Source organism: Haliotis rufescens, unplaced genomic scaffold (assembly GCF_023055435.1).
Source record: "Haliotis rufescens isolate VD_foot unplaced genomic scaffold, xgHalRufe1.0.p SCAF_15, whole genome shotgun sequence".
Taxonomy (NCBI): domain Eukaryota; kingdom Metazoa; phylum Mollusca; class Gastropoda; order Lepetellida; family Haliotidae; genus Haliotis; species Haliotis rufescens.
In genome coordinates this window covers 28,073,190-28,095,873 of record NW_025963835.1, presented here as the reverse complement: position 1 = coordinate 28,095,873, position 22,684 = coordinate 28,073,190, and the positions used below count along the sequence as shown (strand labels likewise).

Below are 22,684 nucleotides of genomic sequence, written 5' to 3'. Positions count from 1 at the left end.
CTTTTGGAAGATTAAATAGTTACAGATGTACCTAATGAAAACAACTTATTTGGAGATAAAGAAGATTATAATAAAAAGACCCGTCACTTACAATGAAATTAACTGGTTTAGGAAATCACAATTATACACTGTTTAAGATCAAAAGGTTTCATGTGTATGTAGGAAAAGCAACTTACATGTTGTCGGGCTACAGAGTAGTTTGAACCTTAAATTGGGTTTACTCAATTTATTGTGGATTAACACTATAGTCCATCAGGATGACAATCAAGAAATCATATCAATACAAAAACAGAAATTATGTGAACACCAAACTCACAATAGATATGTGTACCCTACTCACACACAGGAGTCCCAAAGAGGGACAGGTCAGCCGAAATTGCCAAGGCAGAAGGCGACCTCTTAAACACTTAATGCAACAACGATGACAATTTATCACTGTGGCTGGTATCAGGAAAGTGGAGTATGTCATGTCACAGAAGGGTACTGTGCAGGTATTCCTAGATGGCTATCGTTATAACAAGAATGTTGTCAGACAGACATGCATTCACTGGAAGTGCGTAGACTCCACTTGTAAGGGCAGATGCACCACTGTAGGTGACTTCATCAGAAATGTCTCTGATCACACTCATCCACCTGAAGACAGCAGTAGAGTAAGATTCATCAGTACCATGAGGAAGAGGGCCAGAGAAGAAACCACGTCGATGCGTACCCTGTACAACGATGAGGTAGCTACAGAAGACCAGCCACAGCTGCTGCCATCGTTCCCATCCATGAGCAGTGCCTTGTACCGACACAGGCGGAAGAACATCCCAGCACTCCCACAGACAAGAGCTGAAGTCCAACTTGGAGGAAACTGGACTGAAACAACAGACAGCCGCCCATTCCTGCTTTTCACTGATGGAGATGCAAACAAGATTGTTGTATTTTCTACCCATGACCAACTCCAAGCTTTGCAGTCTGCAGATACTGTATGCAGGCAACTCCACCAGTTCCGAGAGCTGAAGACTTCAATGACTATATGGTCATCAACTGGGTTGACGATGATGCTCGGTTTCCAATACCTCTGTGGAATCACCACCAGACAGCCGGCCAGAGGGATTTCACCATCGCCTTAACAGAACCTTACCCCACCGCCACCCGAATATCTACCGATTTGTAGAAGTGATTCAGAAGATTGAGTGTGCAGACAGGACAAAAATCGCACAGTTAGACTTTGGTGCCGCCCCACCTAGCAGGAATCGAGTTTACAGAGAGACTGAAAATCGCCTTAGACGTCTTAAGGACATGTTGACTCAAGGGCAGAAAACCCCTATCGAGTTCCTTGATGCTGTTGGTCATCTTCTCAAACTTGGTTAAGAGACTTGAAATATAGTAATTTTAGTGCTGTATGTGACAGAGTGAGGCCAGTTGTGACATTAAATTAGTGTGTGTACTATTTATTTATACCAGTGCTTACATTAAATTAGTAAGTAGTCTAGTGCAAAAAGTGTGTGTACTATTTATTATACCTGTGCTATATGAGTAAATTGTCTTCATTGTCTTCATATTGTTTTGTTTTGTTGTATGTTGACAGGGTATGAAACTCCCAAAAATTTCAGCCAGTCCACAGGACTGGCTACCTGAAATACTTGCCAGCCCTGACCAAAACCCGCCTGCCCACTATAATCATATGTTTCTCACGATAAGCTAACGGGGTTTCTTTTTGGTTACATTTTATCATTCATCTTTACATGTGAATTAATGCTTATCATCGGGAAATATTTAGAATATTTTCACATATGAAATATAACCCGACCGTCGGGCAGGGGAATTTGAAAATCTGGCAGCCCTAGTTGAAATCAACCCGTCTCGGACGGTCGGGCAGGCAGGTATTTCGAACACTGATGTTTTACACTTAATTAATTGGACTGTTCCAATCAATGCCCAACAGGTAATAGCCAGGAGATTAGTGGTGCAGTGGACCATAAACTTTGTTGTTTTAAGCTGTAGAAGTTTTGGCATGTAGAAGTTTTGGGAGGACACCAGCGGGATATCTGCGAATCTTGTTGCTCCTTTTATGGGACCGATTAGTTTTATGACCAGGGGCCTCGGCACAAGCGTGGTGCTGGAAGACAAGTTATACATGTACATCCCATATGGTGACTGTTTTCGCTATTCATATTCTCAATTCATTCATAATACCACAACATTTTAGTACTTCTTCAAACTTTACAGTCGCTTCAATATGTACAATAGATTGAACGAGAACAAATGATATATTGCAGATTATTAAATCATTGTCTCTATTATCAGCTGCTACGTTTGTATTGTACAAAGAAATATTGTGTCTGTCCTTTTGCAGATTTAGCCCCAGAATGTGCTCATTCGAATTAGGAACGAAAATAATTGCTTATCATGAGTATATTACAGTTAAAAGTTACTTGTACACTGTAGATGTATTCACTTTAAAGTCGTATACGACCTTCGCGAGCGAGTTGAATGATCCAGGTTAATTGGAACGAAGTCTAGAAAGGGTTATAAAGTTTTGTATTTGGTAATGTGTAGGTTTGTTAAGTGTGATTTTTTAAATTCCTTTTATTCAAAATGTAAAAAAATAATTATGCGCTGAAAAATAGAGCTGACTTGATGGGTGATATGGCGTTAGCCACCTGAGGTTGTCTGGTGGACACGGTTTAACCTTACTGTGCCCTCACCCTGGTTGTTGTTGTCGATGTTATAAGAGATTGAGAGCTACAGCTCATTGCAATTTTGGTTTCAGTCTGTCTCACTAAAGTGGACATGTGCAGGTGAATGCCCAAAAATGTGAACTCCAGGCAATAATAACCTGAGAGTAAATCCACGTGCGTCTGCCTTTCCCCTCGTTCACCTTCGAAATCCTTGATCATGCCAGAGTTCTGAAATTCAGTGACAATGTTGCTAAACAGTTGAATCTGATGGACGTATTGTGCAGAACCCGTTTGACACTATTGGTTCCAGGACCACTAACACTGGGAAGAAAGACACTCTGAGCTGAAAAAAGTTTGGTCCTAACCGCACCAACATCTACAAGTTTGTAAGCTTGTAGACATCATTAAGAAGAAATTAACAGTTCCACTCAGACCTTTCTCAAAATTCAGGCGGTGGCAGGCTGCCAACAAAGAGAAGAAAATATCGCAACCTCGACACAAGTGTGCTCAGTCAAACAATGAACTTACGACCGGCAGAAAACAACTCCAGTTGAGTATGCCGATGCTGTATCTCAACCGTGTTGGCCTGAAAATTTAAGCATGCTAATTAAACTCATAATCGTATAATTATTTTTAATAGAAACCGTATCTTAATTTGTTCTTGCACTGTATCATATCGTGTATTTCATCTGTATGTGTAATGTGTATATGAATAAATGACCACACTTTTACCGCATATTCTGCAACAGACTATAATTAATCACCTTATTATTGTCTCTCCATTTACCATGGCTGACTGCACTAATACACTTTTAACAGTGGACACTGTAGAGTCAGGATGGTCCAGATTTAACTTCGTCTTGCATCAAAAACAAACAAGTACATTCAAGCTTCTGTTCTTTACTTTCGACCCACATGGCGTACAGACCTTCTGCGCATGTCCGCAGCTAATAATAAACCGGATACACATCCGTTGTTTGAATCCGGAGGATACGGACAATACCCATGATAACCAGACAATAACCAGAGTCGGTGTTAACATAGTACTGTAAACACTACAGACACCGATTTCAGTATACATGTAGGCTCTTTGTTAAAAAAGGAATATGCAGGAAATTATATGTAACATTTGGGGATTGCCTAAAAGTCAGGCTGGGCGGGCCAGCGGGTAATACTCAAAATGGATTGCAGAATAATAAAACGAAACGTGCATATCTAGGCAGATTTCAAATCTCGACAAACGTATAGTTTTTCTCATTTCATTGAGTTTGAATCAAAGTGTTGTTGTTGTTGTTGCATAAAGTGTTTAGGAGGTCGCCTTCTGCCTAGGCATTTCTGCTGACCTGTCCCACTTTGGGACTCCTGTGTGTGAGTAGGGTACACCTATCTATTGTGAGTTTGGTGTTCACATAATTTCTGTTTTTGTATTGATATGATTTCTATTTTCTTATATTGATATGGTTTCATTTCTATCCTTGGCTGCTCTGTTTATATACGTTCGAGTAGCTGTCCATCTCTCAGAAATAGAGTTAGTTTGGCCTTCGCTAATGCATCTCTTGGCTTTAGGAGATCTATGACAGATAGCGGATCTAACTGTAATTCTTGTTTTAACCTAGCCCGGGCTTGGGCATGGTCTTGACATTCTAGTAACACGTGATCAATGGTTTCAGCCTGATTGCAAGATGAACAAACCTTGTCATAGTGCTTTTTGTGACCGAGTCTGAGGCGTGAGATAGCAATTCCAATTTTCCTTTCATTTGAGTATGAGTTTGGCTTTTGTTGGACCTCGGGTTGAATTTTGTTTAGCCATCTGCCGATCTTACTTGCATCCCATTGGGCTTGCCATCTTTCTGCCTCTTGCTTTTTATCTCTAGTTTACTAAAGGGAATAGGCTGTATATCCGCTTTTTCTAGAGCTAGCTTTGCCAGTGAGTCTGCTTTTTCATTTGCATGAATATCTATGTGAGAGGGGATCCAACACAGCTCCACCTGTTGCCCTTGGTCCAATAGTTTTGTATATTCGTATAGAATATTGTTGACTGTGTTTGGCCTGGAGTTTGAGTTTCTGCCACTGATGGCCTGAAGTGCACTTAGCGAGTCTGATAGGACGACTGCCTTTGCAGAATGAGTTTGAGTGCATGATGAATTGCCTCCAATTCAGCCGTGAATACTGACTGACCATCAGGCAAGCGAACTGAATGTGCTTGGGGTTTGGAGCTGTGGATATGGATCCCGTAACCAGCACTGTTGTTGATAGGATTCTTGGATCCATCAGTGTATATATGGGCCCAGCTGTCCAAGGTAGTTTGAATTTTAGTGATAGCTACTGATCGTAGTAGGGTTGGGTTTTCTTTTTTAGTGACTTCTGATGTTAAAGCAGTGTCAACTTTGGGAGTTGTCCAGGGATGGTGTAACCCTTTGTAGTGACTTTCTGGAGGCTGAATGGCATCACATTTATGACTTCGGATGAGTTCACGTACTAATATCGCAGATGGCTTGAGTGAGGGATTTTTCCGAGCCAGGGCTTCATCTCGAGTGTTTCTGTCTTGCCATATCTTTTTAAGGGTTTGATGTTCGTCCCCAGAACGATAATATTGCCTGTTCTCTTCTTATTTTCAATGGGAATTCTCCCGTTTCTACTTGTAGTGCTTCTAGTGAGGTGCCTGTTGCTGCGCCTGTGGCCAGCATTAGGGCTTTGTATTGTATTCTGTCTGGGCGCCTCAAGACAGTATTTGATGCTGAATGAAAAGCCTCACAACCATAGTCAATTTTTGATCTGATAAGAGATTTGTAGAGGTGCAGCTGAGTGTCCCTCGATGTGCCCCAAGATGTGCCTGAAATTGCCCGTAATACAATCAGGTCTTTTTGACATCTGTTTTCCACATATTCTATATGTTTGCGCCAAGTGAGGTGTTGATCAATGATCACCCCAAGAAATATTGTAGATTTTTCGAATTCGATAGGTTTGCCTTTTATGGAGACACGGGGTATCATAGCATCTATCCCCTGGCGTTTGAATAGAACTCCAACAGTTTTTTCACTTGAAAGAGTGAATCCCCATTTATTGCACCATTGGGTTTTTTTCTGATTTGTGAAATATCTCTGTGCTTTACCCATATTGCTCCGTCATCAGCGAATTTAGAAGTTTGGGTAGGAGAGTTGACATGGTCAAAAAGATCGTTGATCATGATATTGAACAGGGTTGGGTTTATAATGCTGCCTTGTGGCGTGCCATTGTCTAGTGCCATAGGATCAGATCGATTGTTCCCCATTTTAACTGATAGCAACCTGTCTTGCAGGAAGCTGTCTATGAAGTTTGCCATGTTCCCTTCTACTCCATTTTGTGCTAGTTTTGAGAGGAGTCCGTCATGCCAGACCATGTCGAAGGCTTTGCTGAAGTCCAGAAATACTGCGTCTAGGTATTGTCTGTTTAATTGCGCTTTTTTTATTTCATTTTCCATTCTTAGAATATGATCTAGACACGAGTGTCCCTTCCGTAAGCCACTTTGGTCAGGTTTTATGTGGTTGCCAGTTTCAGGGTGATGCATGAGCCTTTTCGTAACCATGGCTGCCATGGCTTTGCACATGTTTGAGGTGAGTGAGATCGGTCGATAAGAGTTTGGTAGGGCTTCGTCTTTCCCTTGCTTTAGCAGCGGGATAACTGCAGGATGTTTCCATGCTTTTGGGACTTCTCCTTTGGACCATATCGTGTTATACAACTCAGTGAGTAAGCCTTTGGTTTGATCAGGTAGGTTTTTCAATATCTCCTAGCTGGTTGTGTCAAGACCAGGTGCTGTGCCTTTTCTATGTTGTATCGCATCATCAAACTCTGTCACAGTAAATGGTATATTGTATAGCAAGTGCTTGCTTTGCGGTCGTTTTGAGATCTTAAGCATAAGCATTTTTTCCTGTTTGAATTCTTCGCTGCAATTTGTGTTGCTGCTGACAGATGAGAAGTGCTCAGCTAGAATGTTGGCCTTTTCTTTGACTGTATGGGCGTTGGCTAACTTGGGAATTTTTGTGGGTTTACGTTTACCTCTGATTGCGTGTATTGCGTGTCCAGACTGTTTTAGCATTTGTTTTCTCACTTAGGGATTTGCAGAAGGTCTGCCATGACTCTTTTTTAGAATCGTCTATCAGTTGTCTGGCGAAGGCTGATTCATCCCTTTTGACCTATTTAGGGCTTTCTCTCTCACTCTCCTAGCTTTTGCTATTTCCCTGTTCCACCATGGTACCGGAGTTTTGCCAGTTTTGTGGTCTTTTTTGGAATTGTTTTTTCAGCTGCGGCAATAATTGCTGAGGTGAGATTTTGGCAAAAAAGATCAGGATTATCCGAGGCGACTTCCGAGGACTTGAATGATATACATTCCTTCCTGAATTTAGGCCAATCAGCCTTTGCATAGTCCCACGTGGGCTGAGGATTGGGCTGTTCCTCTAATTGTGGTGGGCTGCCTATGTAGGTGAGTATAGGAAGGTGATCGCTTCCCCAAGTGTCGTCATGGACTTGCCATTGGCAATGTGAGGCGAGGTTTTTGGTGGCAATTGTGAGATCAATTGAACTCCATGTGTTGTGGACTTGGTCATAACGTGTGTGACTGCCGTTGTTCAGAGTTATGAGATTGTCGTCCTCAACCCATTTCTCTACCATTTTGCCGTATTTGCATGAATCATTCCTGTCTTCCCAAAGAGGGCTGTCGGCATTAAAATCACCAAGGATTATCCCATTTTTGCCTACTATTTGAGCTAGTCTTGTTAGCTCTTCCATGTTCGTTGAATCAAAGTGCATCTTCAACAATGTAATATACTGATAATTATGACTACATACCGTGAGTCTTCGTAGAAAAGTCAGTGTCTTGACTGTGTGTTTTCTTTGATGAGAATGTTTCTCACCGACCTTAGCGTGTAGGGGTGTGATGTCCTGGGCAGGAAACGATAGTGTTTTGACTACTCTTCTTTCATTAATTAACGTGTTGGGCATCCCTAATTAACCTTTACTATTTCATGTTAAACCAACACAGGATGTTTACTGGAAGTGGATATTCGCGAATGTCATAGGGCTGACACGACACTTGTTAATAACTGTCCTAGCACTTCTAAAATTACTAAACATTCTTAATATCTAAAGACTAGTATTATATCTAATTTTATACCACTTTATTGTCTCATATTGCGGTAGTTAAAGAAAACAGGGTGCTCAAAGTGAAGCCACTTTCCCTCTACATTCTCAACATAGTCTCTCTCAAAAGTGTTTGGCTTGTGTTTGCTCCGACATGGCCTGGGATGTCACAATCAACATTAAACAGACAGATGCATCATCAAATGTGTTTACATCCATAGACTAGTATTATATCTACCTATATACCACTTTATAATGTCACAGTACATCGCATTTAAAGAAAACTGATCCGTTAAAGTCAAATACTTTTACTGTATTTACTTAAGAAAATCTCTGTCAGAAGTGTTGGGTCCGGTTTGGCCCGGGCTGTCAAAACCAATTTTAAACACACAAATGTTTCATCAAATGTGTTTACATCTATAGACTAGCATTATACCTACCTATATACCACTTTATAGTGTCTCAAGTCGCTGTATTTAAAGAAAACAAGGTTCTCAAAGTGAAGCCCTTTTCCCTCTACATTCTCAACATAGTCTCTATCAAAAGAGTTTGGCTTGTGTTGGCTGTCAAAATCAACTTTAAACACATAGATGTATCATCAAATGTATTTACATCTGTAGTTTAGTATTATATCCACCTATATACCACTTTATAATGTCACAGTACATCGTATTTAAAGAAAACAAGGTGCTCAAAGTGAAGCCCTTTTCCCTCTACATTCTCAACATAGTCTCTCATCAGAAGTGTTTCGCTTGTGGTGGGTCCGACTTGGCCCGGGCTGTCAAAATCAACTTTAAACACACAGATGTATCATCAAATGTATTTACATCTATAGATCAGTGTTATATCTACCTATATACCACTTTATAATGCCATAGTGTACCGCATTTAAAGAAAACTGAACCGTTAAAGACAAACACTTTTACTGTATTATCTTAAGAAAATCTCAGTCAGAAGTGTTGGGTTCCACTTGGCCCAAAATATCAAAATCAACTTAAACCTCACAGATGTAACATGAAATGGGTTCACATCTATCGATTAGTATTTTATCTACCTATATACCACTCTATAGTGTCTCAGATCGCGGTATTTAAAGAAAACAAGGTGCTCAAAGTGAAGCCCTTTTCCCTCTACATTCTCAACATAGTCTCTTATCAGAAGTGTTTGGCATGTGTTGGGTCCGACTTGGCCCGGGCTGTCAAAATCAACTTTAAACACACACATGTATCGTCAATGTGTTTACATCTGTAGCTTAGTATTTTATCTACCTATATACCACTTTATTATGTCACAGTACATCGTATTTAAAAAAATCAAGGTGCTCAAAGTGAAGCCCTTTCCCCTCTACATTCTCAACATAGTCTCTATCAAAAGTGTTTGGCTTGTGTTGGCTGTCAAAATCAACTTAAAACTCACAGATGTATCATCAAATGTTTTTATATCTATACCTTGTTTTCTTTAAATACGATGTACTGTGACATTATAAAGTGGTATATCGGGAACATAAACATTATAATGATAATGATGATGATAGTTGTTTATGATGAGGATGATCACCATATTTTAACGTCTATGGTGTGATTAACAAGGAGGCCTTTCATGATTGAATTTAATCGTGCACTATTGCACATATTTATTTATCTGAAGATCCTCTTGTGAAGCATGTCATGGATTTTCCTAAACGACCCATTGACGCAGTACTGAATATCAATGTTAATGTTTATTTTGTTGGTGGTGCTGGACGGTACAGAAATGAGTGTCAATCAAGCGAAGTGCCATATCAAATCGACCCAGAACCAGTCACTTGCAACTCGAAAACGTCAATGTGTGATTTTGTCTCAAAGTTGATGTCCAGCTTGACACAAACACAGTATCTTTGGCATGGTTCGATCCTCTTGTTACCGTAATGTGTGGTTTTGACTCCGAGACCATCAATGGTGCGACCCAGAATATGCAGAGGGCGTCGTGCGAAATGATAATTACATATAAAATTCTTTGGAAAACGCCCACATACAGAAACAGACGTATCCAAGCGAACAAACCTGATATGGTCCTTTTTGATAAATCCAAGGAAACCATTGTATGGCCGATTTATCTGTTTCTTTTGAAACTAATGAGATTCAGGAGAAACAAGGCAAAGACAGTATGAGGACCGTACTAACGAAATGTCAAGCTGGCTTCCCAAGTTGTTATACTCGCCATTCATGACAAGAAAAATCCCATTTCCTGACGCTTAAAATAGTGTTTAGATTAATTAAAATGCACACATTTCTAAATATTCGAAATATTCCAGTGTCCATACCGTCCACTATCCTTGAAGGATAATGATGACGTAGACGACAAAAACGACAACGACAACAACAACAATGATGTGCTGGATTGGCTTTCAGAGAGCATATGATTCTGTCTGTTTGGGAATGTTTGGACATGTTGTAGAAATTTACGTCAGTGTCCACATCGTCCACTATCCTGGAAGGTGTATCTTGCCACATATGTTAGCGGGTAGAGACACAAAACCAAATAAAGACATGACACATGTGTATGCATACAATTTGGAATAATATGGACAGTTTACAATCCTAGACACATTCCACATTAAGCCATGTTAGATCATGTTTTCACTGCTGTTTCATGTATGAGAACACAAGAAAGTACGTATTTGTCAGTCATTCAAATCTCGAGTTCAGCAAAAGTTTTCGTATCTATTTTTAGTAAAAATTGTTAGGAGTTTTGTGATCAGGGTGTTAGTTGTCAATTTTAGGTGCTTAAAATGAACTTTAATGAATACTTGGAGTCTGTAACCTTGAGAAACGTTGTAATGTTATTAATACAAAAATCAGTAAAAGGTAAAGCATATATTTTGTGACCGGAAATAGCATGTTCGAGGTAAAGCTTACGTTTTGTGTACCATCAAAATCATGACAGTGATGACATTTCTTCAAAACATGACAAAATCCCTATCATCAACCACATGAGAGATATTTACTACGAATGTGTGTACCGAACTCTCGAACCTATTCTCCGATCACGACCGCCTCCCCATAAAAATACATATAGATTTGGACCTGTGAAGATCAGGGTTAGAACAGATCTTCAGCAACCAATGCTTGTATTAAAAGGTGACTATGGTTGTCGTTAGAGGCGACTAACGGGATCGGGTTGGTTGTCAGGCTCGCTGACTTGGTTGATTGGATGCATGTCATATTATCCCAATTGTGTGGATTGATGCTCGTGATGTCAATCACTGGATTGTCAGGTCCAGACTTGATTATTTGCATGACCTCCGTCATATAGCTGGCATATTGCTGAGTGTGGCGTTAAACAAAAATAACAAACAAACAAAACATATAAATTTAACCGCTTATTTCAAATTCGAGATAAAAATACATAGCGCCATCTCGAACTCCCAATCTGACTTTACAATAGAACTGTGCACCATGTTTGAATTTGCAACCGTGACAGCTTAAAGAAATCTTAATTAGAATTTTACTTAACTGTAAACAATTCTCCTCGATACAGGTTGAGGAATCCGTAATGAAGTCAAAGAAAGTGATCATTTGCAACATTGTCAAACTTAGTTTCATCCACAGAAACCACGGACCTTTTTCGCAAAAATAAAATTCAACTCAATCCTTCACTTGTTTTTCTGTCACAATGTTTATTTATTATTACCTGCGAAATCCATTTCAATTAGTCATCGAGATACATTTCAATTAGCCACACCTTACACCTGTTGTATTCTGAATTGATCGTCTATGCAATCGCATTTCTATGGATCTATTATACACAGTCTGTTACTCAGTTTAATTTCGCTTATTGACTTTCTACATAGGTGAACAGGGACATTTATTTTATATGCCAACAACATGTTATTCAGGAAAATATAATTACATGATAGGAGTTTGTGAAGACACAAATAATTATTTATTCAAACACCTCTTCCTTTAAAGAAACATATATATTAACACACACAAATGTTTTTTACAAACAATAGTTGATTTTATGCTTCCAAACAAACCACACGCAAGTTATTGTTGAATTTTAAAATATAGCCAAGGTAAATGTATCCACAATCATATTTAATCACAAATATCGTTCTCTTCTGTATAAATGTAACAAGTGAACTAACCATTTCAGTGGATCTCAACATGGGCAAAACTGTTGAAGATGTTCAATGAGTGAATGTTTATTTAATGAAGTAAAAACGTAGATTCTTTCTTTTGGTAAATACATGTAGCTGTACATCTTATAGATGTTCCAAGAGAAAATAATATAATATCTACCTATATACCACTTTATAGTGTTTCAGATCGCGGTATGTAAAGAAAACTTGGTGCTCAAAGTGAAGCCCTTTTCCCTCTACATTGATGATACATCAGTGTGTTTAAAGTTGATTTTGACAGCCCGGGCCAAGTCGGACCCACCACAAGCCAAACACTTTTGATAGAGACTATGTTGAGAATGTAGAGGGGAAAGGGCTTCACTTTGAGCACCTTGATTTCTTTAAATACGATGTACTGTGACATTATAAAGTGGTACATAGGTAGATAAAATACTAAGCTACAGATGTAAACACATTGACGATACATCAGTGTGTTTAAAGTTGATTTTGACAGCCCGGGCCAAGTCGGACCCAACACATGCCAAACACTTCTGATAAGAGACTATGTTGAGAATGTAGAGGGAAAAGGGCTTCACTTTGAGCACCTTGTTTTCTTTAAATACCGCGATCTGAGACACTATAGAGTGGTATATAGGTAGATAAAATACTAATCGATAGATGTGAACCCATTTCATGTTACATCTGTGAGGTTTAAGTTGATTTTGATATTTTGGGCCAAGTCGGACCCAACACTTCTGACTGAGATTTTCTTAAGATAATACAGTAAAAGTGTTTGACTTTAACGGTTCAGTTTTCTTTAAATGCGGTACACTATGGCATTATAAAGTGGTATATAGGTAGATATAACACTGATCTATAGATGTAAATACATTTCATGTTACATCTGTGAGGTTGAAGTTGATTTTGACAGCCCGGGCCAAGTCGGACCGAACACTTGTGAGACTGTTCAGAGTATGGGGAGAAGAGGTCTACCTTTAACCAACGAGTCTGCTTTATACACGATGAACAGTGACATTATTAAGTGGTATTTACATAGATATAGTACTATCCTATAAATATAAACACTATGCCGACAGATGGAAATTTGTATCGCTATAGCTAGAAGTATTTGATACGCTTCAAATCTTATTTCGTTTAACAATTGCTCTTTTACATGTTACCTAGATCAGCGACGCTTACACACAGCTCCACTTTCTGGTTTTCAAGCGATTTACTCCGAAATACCTAATTATGTTGCACGGTTTTGGTTGGTGATTGTTCACTAATGTCATGTGTGTATGTTGCATCAATAATATGTAGGTATGATCGCCGATAATGAAGTAATTAGCCAATAACACTTTGGCCCGTCTTGGCCCGGCCCGGCCCGACTTTTAGGCAATGCCTTACATTTGTACTTATGAGATATTTGGTGTGTATCGGCCGGAAGATATGCAATAATTGTTTTTAACTGTTTGTCCTTATGTATGTATATCATGCGACACCTTAATACAATATTTTATTCTTCTTCTTCTTCTGTAACAATTAACTGTGTACTAATTACATGTTTGAATGTTATCAGTTTTGCGTTCTGAGATACAGTGATGTAAGCATCTTCTACAATTAACAATACATGTATATAATAAAATACAAAACTCGCTGCCGGAATTTTTCGTGGAAACCATTCGATCAAGTAAAAATGACTGCGTGACAAGACGAATCAACTATTTATACCTGATAAAAGAAACTGCCTTATTTTAGGAACAGTGCTATAACAGGACATTTGAAATTTCTAATTTCTAAGCAGATACATTAGAGACAGTGACTAGACTATATGTACGTAATCCGTATCAATCAAAGGTGTAAAATAACTGTAAATCATATCTGTCGGCGACCTACCAAATTTACCAAGTTTTATTATTACTATATTTATTACAATGCAAATACTTTAGTGATACATTTTTCAGAGGAGAGGGCATACACACAAGTATGTTGCTTCCGTGTGTGAATGCAGGTTATACTTGGCATATCAGTTCTCAGTTTTATACCGGTCGTATATCTGAATTTGTATATAACCATGCGTACAACATGACAATTACTTGCTAGTCGTCAGTCTTCAACACACATAACACGGTCAAACAATTTTGGGCACCGCTTTTGCAAGTTATTTAGTACAATAATGTTTTATTAAAATCTATTTCAATTTGTTTTCACCATTTTCCCTATTCCATTCCATGCATGTTTATGCTACTACATCTTATTGCTCATGTTCCCAAGTATTATAAAACACTTTAATGTTTCTCCTTCCTAATCTAACGTTAAAACATTTCAGGTCATTACCATCATCTAATACACAAGAGATGATACCAAGACATATTTAATTCGGTTTTATGGTCTATGCGGTCTTACAATTGATTTTATTAGTCTTTAAATCTTATGTCTAGTACATATTTTCACAAACAGGGCTGTTAGCTGATATAAGGAAGGTAACATCCAGTTGAATTCCCAATTGACGTATTTACTCTTTTTTTTAATCAAATATGAGGACTGTATACGACTTACGTTAGTCTCTTAACGACGTTTCTACAATTAATATTTTGAATAAGCCGTTAATATGCCAGTTGTGACAGGCCTAGGGATGATGGTATGGTAGCTGTAGCAGACAGATTGACAGTCGTTGTTACGTGCGTCACTAGGTAATTAGTACGGCATTGACCTTGTTGATTGTTACTATACTTTGAGGATTTCTGTGGCCAGTGGTGGACGTAATTCAAACTCCTTCCACACTGACACCGCATCAAATATATTTGTGTACCGATTACATAACTCTTACGGACAGGGTGGGGTGGTAGTTCACCGGACGACACTGTGTATATTGGGCGGCTCCTTTGATATCTCCTCCAAACATACTTTTATTGAATGACCCATTAAACGATGATACACATCTCGTTGAATATATCAAGGTACTAATTCATCTTTCATAAACATTTGTTTGTCTTTGTGCTTAATATATCCACATATCAACGAAAATATGTAATACACGTATCCACAAAAAATTATACATATAGAGGCTAGGTATTTGCCCATAGCAACACCTGCATAACTGTTTATTCACGCGTGGTGATGTAAATAAGGCCGACACTGTAATAGGTTACAACGTACTAATGAGAATATGAAAATTATCATAAGAAGGCTGTTGTTTTTTCTGAACTGTAACCATTTTCATACCAAAAGTGACAATGCATTTAAAAGTTGCTTTAGTGTCATAATATTCACTCAAGTTTTCCTCAATGGCCTGTAAACATTGCACCGCATATAATTAGATAATTATTTCGAGATTTCGTTAGAATGTGAGATATTCAGCCAGACGTTATGCAATGAAAGACGAATCGGGTTTTTTCCCCAATTAATATACGCGCACGTGTACCTGTATATTGCATATCTAGTGTCACTTAACTTCCCAGTGTGATGTATCAACGGGACATAAAATGGGAAATGTAAAAGAAACAAACTAAACTTTAATTCGTTCGAAAATAACGCCAATGAATTGGTGTACACGCGCATGAATTCGTATGATAAACTGTCAAAACGTTTTGAGAGGTAAGGCCGGGTTCATTAAAGATCGTTGCAATATGTAAAAAACGTGAAAACTGTAAAACTTCTGCAAAGGAAACATCCAACCAAAGGCCCTTTTTAAATAGTAATGTAATGATATTATATAAAGTATATTTCACATGATACAATATACTTTGTACACAATTAGTTAATTCTTTAAATGGACTGACGAAAACATGGGCGAAATATTTTAATAACGCCAAATATTAGTTGAATTAGGTTAAAATGAGTTGAATCATGTGTCATGCTTATAATCCCTTAATGTATTTGCGAAACTAAAACTGTTGAGCAAAGGAAAATATCCAAACCTTTTACTCGCCCATGGGCGAAATATTTCAATATCGCTATAAAATCGTTGAATTAAGTTAAAATGAGTTAAGTTTTGTGTCATGATACTTGACAAAAATATATTTATGTATTTGCGAAACAAAAACATGAGTTTTGAGTAAAGGAACATATTCTCGCCCATGGGCCAAACCTTTTTCTCGCCCATTGGCGAAATATTTCAATATCGCTATAAAATCGTTGAATTAAGTTAAAATGAGTTAAGTGTTGTGTCATGATTCTTGAAAGATATACATATATGTATTTGCGAAACAAAAACATGAGTTTTGAATAAAGGAACATATTCTCGCTCATGGGCGAAATATTTCAATATCGCTATAAAATCGTTGAATTAGTTAAACTGAGTTACGTTTTGTGTCATGATACTTGTAAGATATACAGTTATGTATTTGCGAAACAAAAACATGACTTTTGAGTAAAGGAAAATATTCGGCCAAACCTTTTTCTCGCCCATTGGCGAAATATTTCAATATCGCTATAAAATCGTTGAATTAAGTTAAAATGTGTTAAGTTTTGTGTCATGATACTTGAAAGAAATATATTTATGTATTTGCGAAACAAAAACATGAGTTTTGAGTAAAGGAACATATTCTCGCCCATGGGCCAAACCTTTTTCTCGCCCATGGGCGAAATATTTCAATATCGCTATAAAATCGTTGAATTAAGTTAGAATGAGTTAAGTGTTGTGTCATGATTCTTGAAAGATATACATATATGTATTTGCGAAACAAAAACATGATTTTTAAGTAAAGGAACATATTCTCGCCCATGCGCCTGCCCATTGGCCTACCCATGGGCCAATCTTCGCCCATGGGCGACATAGTGAAAATATTGAGTTTTTGAACAAATTTGTTTTCATTTTTTCTTCCTTGGTATGTTCCCATGAAAACAGCATGTTTAATTTTGTAAATACCTTTGACCGAGACTGGGCAAAGACCGTAGAGCTTCTGGACTATTGGGTTTCCAGAATTTAAATGGCACGTGTTAGAATCATATGTGCATCAACCCAGTCAGCAAGCCTGACCACCCGATCCCGTTAGTCGCCCATCACGACAAGCATAGTCGCCTTTTACGGCAAGCATGGGTCCGTAAATTCTTCATGGGTTCCGAGCCAACGTGAAAACCATGGCTCGATAATGTAATCACCAACATTATTATAGCAAATTCATACGTTGCCTAAGCAATTTGCAATTCATAATTTAAATGTTTTCTTTTTGTTTTGATTAACAAGTCCTTGAACACACGATAAATACCAATGGAATAAAAACGTTTTGCCGAAATCACGAATATTTATAGGTATGAACAAAACAACATGCGAGAGAAGACAACACCGAAGCTTCCTTGACAGGACGCATGACTGCGATAGGAATTGGTGACGAGTATCATTTGAGGAGAGTCGGGCATATCCGTTGACCACCTCATGTCCGATTCCGATAAACAGGGGTAGATCTATTCAACGCCATACAACTCTTGATCAAAAGTTGTTTAAGTTGTGGAGGATATGTCCAAATTTGACGCATCAGCGACAAAAATGATGTCCCATGCAATTCCCTATCTTGACTTGTTCCACATGCTCCCTAGTTTTCTTCAGGTGAACAGTTGACTTGCCTTTGTAAGGATATTTTACGACATTTCTTTTCCATTAGTTATTTAGTTTAATGTGTACAAAATTCACTAATCAAACTGCAGCAAAGAATTCAAACAGGAACAAATTGCTTATGCCTAAGATATCTCAACGGCCGCAAAGCAAGCATCTGGTATACAATATACCATTTACTGTGGCAGAGTTTGATGATGCAATACAACATAGAAAAGGCAAAGCACCTGGTCTTGACACAACCAGCTACGAGGTATTGAAAAACCTACCTGATCAAACCAAAAGCTTACTCACTGAGTTGTATAACATGATATGGTCCAAAGGAGAAGTCCCAAAAGCATGGAAACATCCTGCAGTTATCCCGCTTCTAAAGCACGGGGAAGATGAAGCCCCACCAAACTCTTATCGACTGATCTCACTCACCTCAAACATGTGCAAAGCTATGGAAGCCATGGTAACGAAAAGGCACATGCATCACCCTGAAACTGGCAACCACATCAAACCTGACCAAAGCGGCTTATGGAAGGGACACTCGTGTCTAGATCATATTCTAAGACTGGAAAATTAAATAAAAAAAGCGCAATTTAACAGACAATACCTAGCCACAGTATTTCTGGACATCAGCAAAGCCTTTAAAATTGTATGTTTTGACGGACTCCTCACAAAACTAGCACAAAATGGAGTAGAAGTAAACATGGCAAAGTTCATAGACAGCTTCCTGCAAGACAGGTTGCTATCAGTTAAAATGGGGAACAATCAATCTGATCCTATGGCACTGGACAATGGCACGCACCAAGGCAGCATTATAAACCCAATCATGTTTAACAATATGATCAATGATCTTTTTGATCATGTCAACTCTCCTACACAAACTTCTAAATTCGCTGATGATTGAGCAATATGGGTAAAGCTCAAATCACAAAAAACCTCCAGTCAGCCCTGGACGGAGTAGATCAATGGTGCAATAAATGGGGGTTTACCCTTTAAGTGAAAATAACTGTTGGAGTCCTATCCAAACGCCAGGGGAAAAGATGCTATGATACCCCGTGTCTCCATAAAAGGCAAACAAATCAGGTTCGAAAAATCCGCAATATTTGTTGGGGTGATCATTGATCAACACCTCACTTGGCGCAAACATATAGAATATGTGGAAAACAGATGTCAAAAAGACCTGAACGTATTACGGGCAATTTCAGGCACATCCTGGGACACATAGAGGGACACTCAGCTGGACCTCTACAAATCACTTTTCAGATAAAAAAAAGACTATGGTTGTGAGGCCTTTCACTCAGCATCAAATACTCAGCATCTTGAGCCGTCTCGACAGAATACAATACAAAGTCCTAATGCTGGCCACAGGCGCAGCAACAGGCACTTCACAAGAAGCACTACAACAAGAAACGGGAGAACTCCCATTGAAACTAAGAAGAGAGCAGGCAATATTATCGTTCTGGGGACGAACATCAAACCCTTTGGTTAAAAAGATATGGCAAGACAAAAACACTCGAGATGAAGCCCTGGCTCGGAAAAATCCCTCACTCAAGCCATCTGCGATATTAGTACGTGAACTCATCCGAAGTCACAAATGTGATGCCATTCAGCCTCCAGAAAGTCACTACAAAGGGTTACACCATCCCTGGACAACTCCTGCTTTAACATCAGCAGTCACTGACAAAGAAAACCCAACCCTACTCCGATCAGTAGCTATCACTAAAATTCAAACTACCTGGGACAGCTGGGCCCATATATACACTGATGGATCCAAGAATCCTATCAACAACAGTGCTGGTTACGGGATCCATATCCACTGCTCCAAACCCCAAGCACATTCAGTTCGCTTGCCTGATGGTCAGTCAGTATTCACGGCTGAATTGGAGGCAATTCATCATACACTCAAACTCATTCCGGAACTTCCCGAAGCAAAGGCAGTCGTCCTATCAGACTCGCTAAATGCACTTCAGGCCATCCGCGGCAGAAACTCAAACACCAGGCCAAACACAGTCAACAATATTCCATACGAATATACAAAACTATCGGACCAAGGGCAACAGGTGGAGCTGTGTTGGATCCCCCCTCAAATAGATATTCATGGAAATGAAAAAACAGACTCACTGGCGAAGCTAGGTCTAGACAAAGCGGAGATACAGCCTATTCCCTTTAGCAAACTAGAGGTAAAAAGTAAAATCGAAGCCTCTATAGCCCAAAGATGGCAAGCCCAGTGGGATGCAAGTACGATCGACAGATGGCTATACAAAATTCAACGCAAGATCCAACAAAAGCCCAACTCAAACTCAAATGAAAGGAAAATTGAAATTGCCATCTCACGCCTCAGACTCGGTCACAAAAAGCACTATGACAAGATTTGTTCATCTTGCAATCAGGCTGAATCCATTGATCAAGTGTTGCAAAAATGTCAAGACCGCGCCCCAGCCCAGGGTAGGTTAAAACAAGAACTGCAGTTAGATCCGTTATCTGTCATAGATCTCCTAAAGCCAAGAGATGCAATAGCGAAGGCCAAACTAACTCTATTTCTGAGAGATGGACAGCCACTTGAACCTATATAAACAGAGCAGCCAAGGATAAAAATGAAATTGTATCAATATAAGAAAATAGAAATCATATCAATACAAAAACAGAAAGAATGTCAATACCAAACTCACAATAGAAATGTGTACCCTACTAACACACATAAGTCCCAAAGAGGTCAGCTGAAATTGCTTAGGCAGAAGGTGACCTCTCAAACACTTAATGCAACAGCAGATCCTTTCTGCACTCCACGACTCTTGCATGCTGCTGTAGTTATCAAAGCAAAATGAAAACCGACACTATGCAGAGAGTCGAGTATTTAATATTATGTTTAGATTTGGAGATATTATCAAAACTACCACTATTTCTTACTCACGGAATCATTTGGACCAATTTTCTTTAACTCAGTGTAGCTATTTGTACCAAAAAAGTTCAAGTGCCTTCAAATTATTACTCCATGAGTCACGCGAGCTGTAGAAGCCCGTGACTCTATATTTGCAAAATTTGCTTATTTTGCATACTATTTGAAGCAATATGTACAATCTCATGAACGAATTTACAAAATTTGAAAAATGCATAGCATGTCCACATTGTTGTAATATGTACATGTAGACAACATAAAATCGAAAACTTCACGTGGTCTAACTTCTCGAGTAACTTCTTTGAGAGTCATTTGGAAGTTGGAGTACTATGAAAGGATAAGATATATGGATGAACAACTTCTTTATTACAATTAGGAGCGACGTTTCGGTGTAGGTTCTAACACCGTTAGCAAGCACTTTATGTTCCTTTCTTGATAACGGTGTAATAACCTACACTGAAACGTCGCTTCTTATTGTAATGAAGAAGTTGTTTATCCATATACACTCTTCAAAAAAAAGAAACGCACAGGTTCATTGAACCTGACTACACAAAAAATCCGGTATATAAATTGGATGTATGTTATTGTAAAATGTGGGTGGCCTCAAAACACAGCCATTGTCGATTTGCAATGCTTAAGTGACATTGTTTTAACACTTGTTCAAAAATGTCATGGAGGAAAACAGTAAAACAAAGTGCACATGAAAGTAATGGCATTCATAACTCGTGGTAGCGGCTATAAAAAGGCAAGCATAAGCCAATAATTTGTATTTTCAGTTCGAAAATGCTGAGACAACGCTGCCGATCGGAACATCGCCATAGGACGTATCGAAAGAGGGGAATCACAGTCTTCTGTTGCACGCCACTTCAACGTCCACCACAGCACAATTTGCCACCTTTGGGACCGATACACACGGTTCAATTCCACTGCAGACCGTCCGAGAACCGGCCGACCAAGATTTACCACCCATGCACAGGATCGCAACATTCGACTTATCCACCTACGTCATCGCAATGCCACAGCTGCGGAGACTTCAGGACGCATCCCTGGTTTGAGGATGATTTCGGACCAGACTGTCAGGAACCATCTTCGCGAGGCTGGAATCCGACCCAGAAGACCAGTTATCGTCCCTGTTTTGCAACAGATGCATCGACAGCGACGCTTGCGTTGGTGCCTGGAGACGAGTGTGGTTTAGCGATGAATCACGATTTCTTCTTCATCGGCGTGTTTATCGTTGCCCCACATTGTGTATGTGAATTCGACAATTTCGGTGGCGGTAGTGTCTTGGTGTTGGGGGCCATATCCTACACCACAAGACCAGACTTGGTTGTGGTTCGGGTAAATTTGACAGCTAATTGCTACATGAATCAAATTCTTCAAACTCACCCTTTTCCAATCACTGACCGCTAGAGGGAGCTGTTTCAACAGGACAACGCCTATCACGAAAATGACCTGGCAGACATAGCAGATACTGGGCCTAACACTACGTGAGCTACGCTTGAACCTTTCCAAGCGATCATCTATCAACTTGGCGACTGCCTCAAGTGTCACCCCAGTACCACCAACTGATTGAACAGTTTGATTGATTCCTGCTACCATCCCTGTCTAAAGTTTCAGGTTTCTTTTTCCTGCCACCATCGACAGCTTCAAACTCCATGGCGTATGAAATAGCATTTTCTAGTGTTTGTACAGATGTGACATGTTTCCTCATGTCAAAGCTATGCAGGCCAGTTAAGAACTGATCACTTAAATGTACCTCTAGTGATGAATAAGATGGGTAAGCTAAATTTGCTAATCTACGGAGCTGATACCCATAATCTGAAACGGTTTCATCGCGACCTTGTCGACAATTTCGGAATTCACTTCTACAGGCTACATTACGTTCTACTGGATTGAAACACTGACTCAATGTACCATTGAGTTGTCCTAACGTAAGATTACTCAAAAGTTTTTGTGCTGCGCCTCTCAAACACATACTAAGTTGTTGAGCCTTTTCATACTCGGTCTACCCATTCCATGAAGCTACTTGGTCAAAATCATCCTGCCAATCAGATGATGTCCCGTCAAATTTGTCAGGTCTAACTTTCCGATGAGAAACCCTAGTCTTCTCAAATTCTGACAAAACTATGCCCCCTGTATTTTAAAATGCATTGCACTATCAAAACCTCTGGGACTCGGAAAATCTACCCTCAACCTATCCTGTGGTATTTCTGGTTTACTAAAATGAACAGAACGGCCACCCGCCATGATGCCGTCATGGTAAAGAGTGACCAAACAATCGATAATCAGGGTTCTCGGACAAAACTGACCAATTCAAACCTGAACCTTCAGTCATACTTTCACTTGAATTTTAATTTAGT

At 39.2% G+C, this 22,684-nt stretch overlaps 1 protein-coding gene across 1 annotated transcript in view; it reads right to left on the bottom strand.

The window, feature by feature from the left end:
• Window positions 1–625: 625 nt before the first annotated feature.
• LOC124140221 overlaps window positions 626–22,684 on the bottom strand; it is a 48,938-nt gene continuing 26,879 nt past the window's right edge. Inside the window, exon 5 of the mRNA XM_048395869.1 lies at window positions 626–858. Coding sequence (XP_048251826.1) covers window positions 626–858 — 233 coding nt within the window. The remainder of the gene's footprint in view (window positions 859–22,684) is intronic.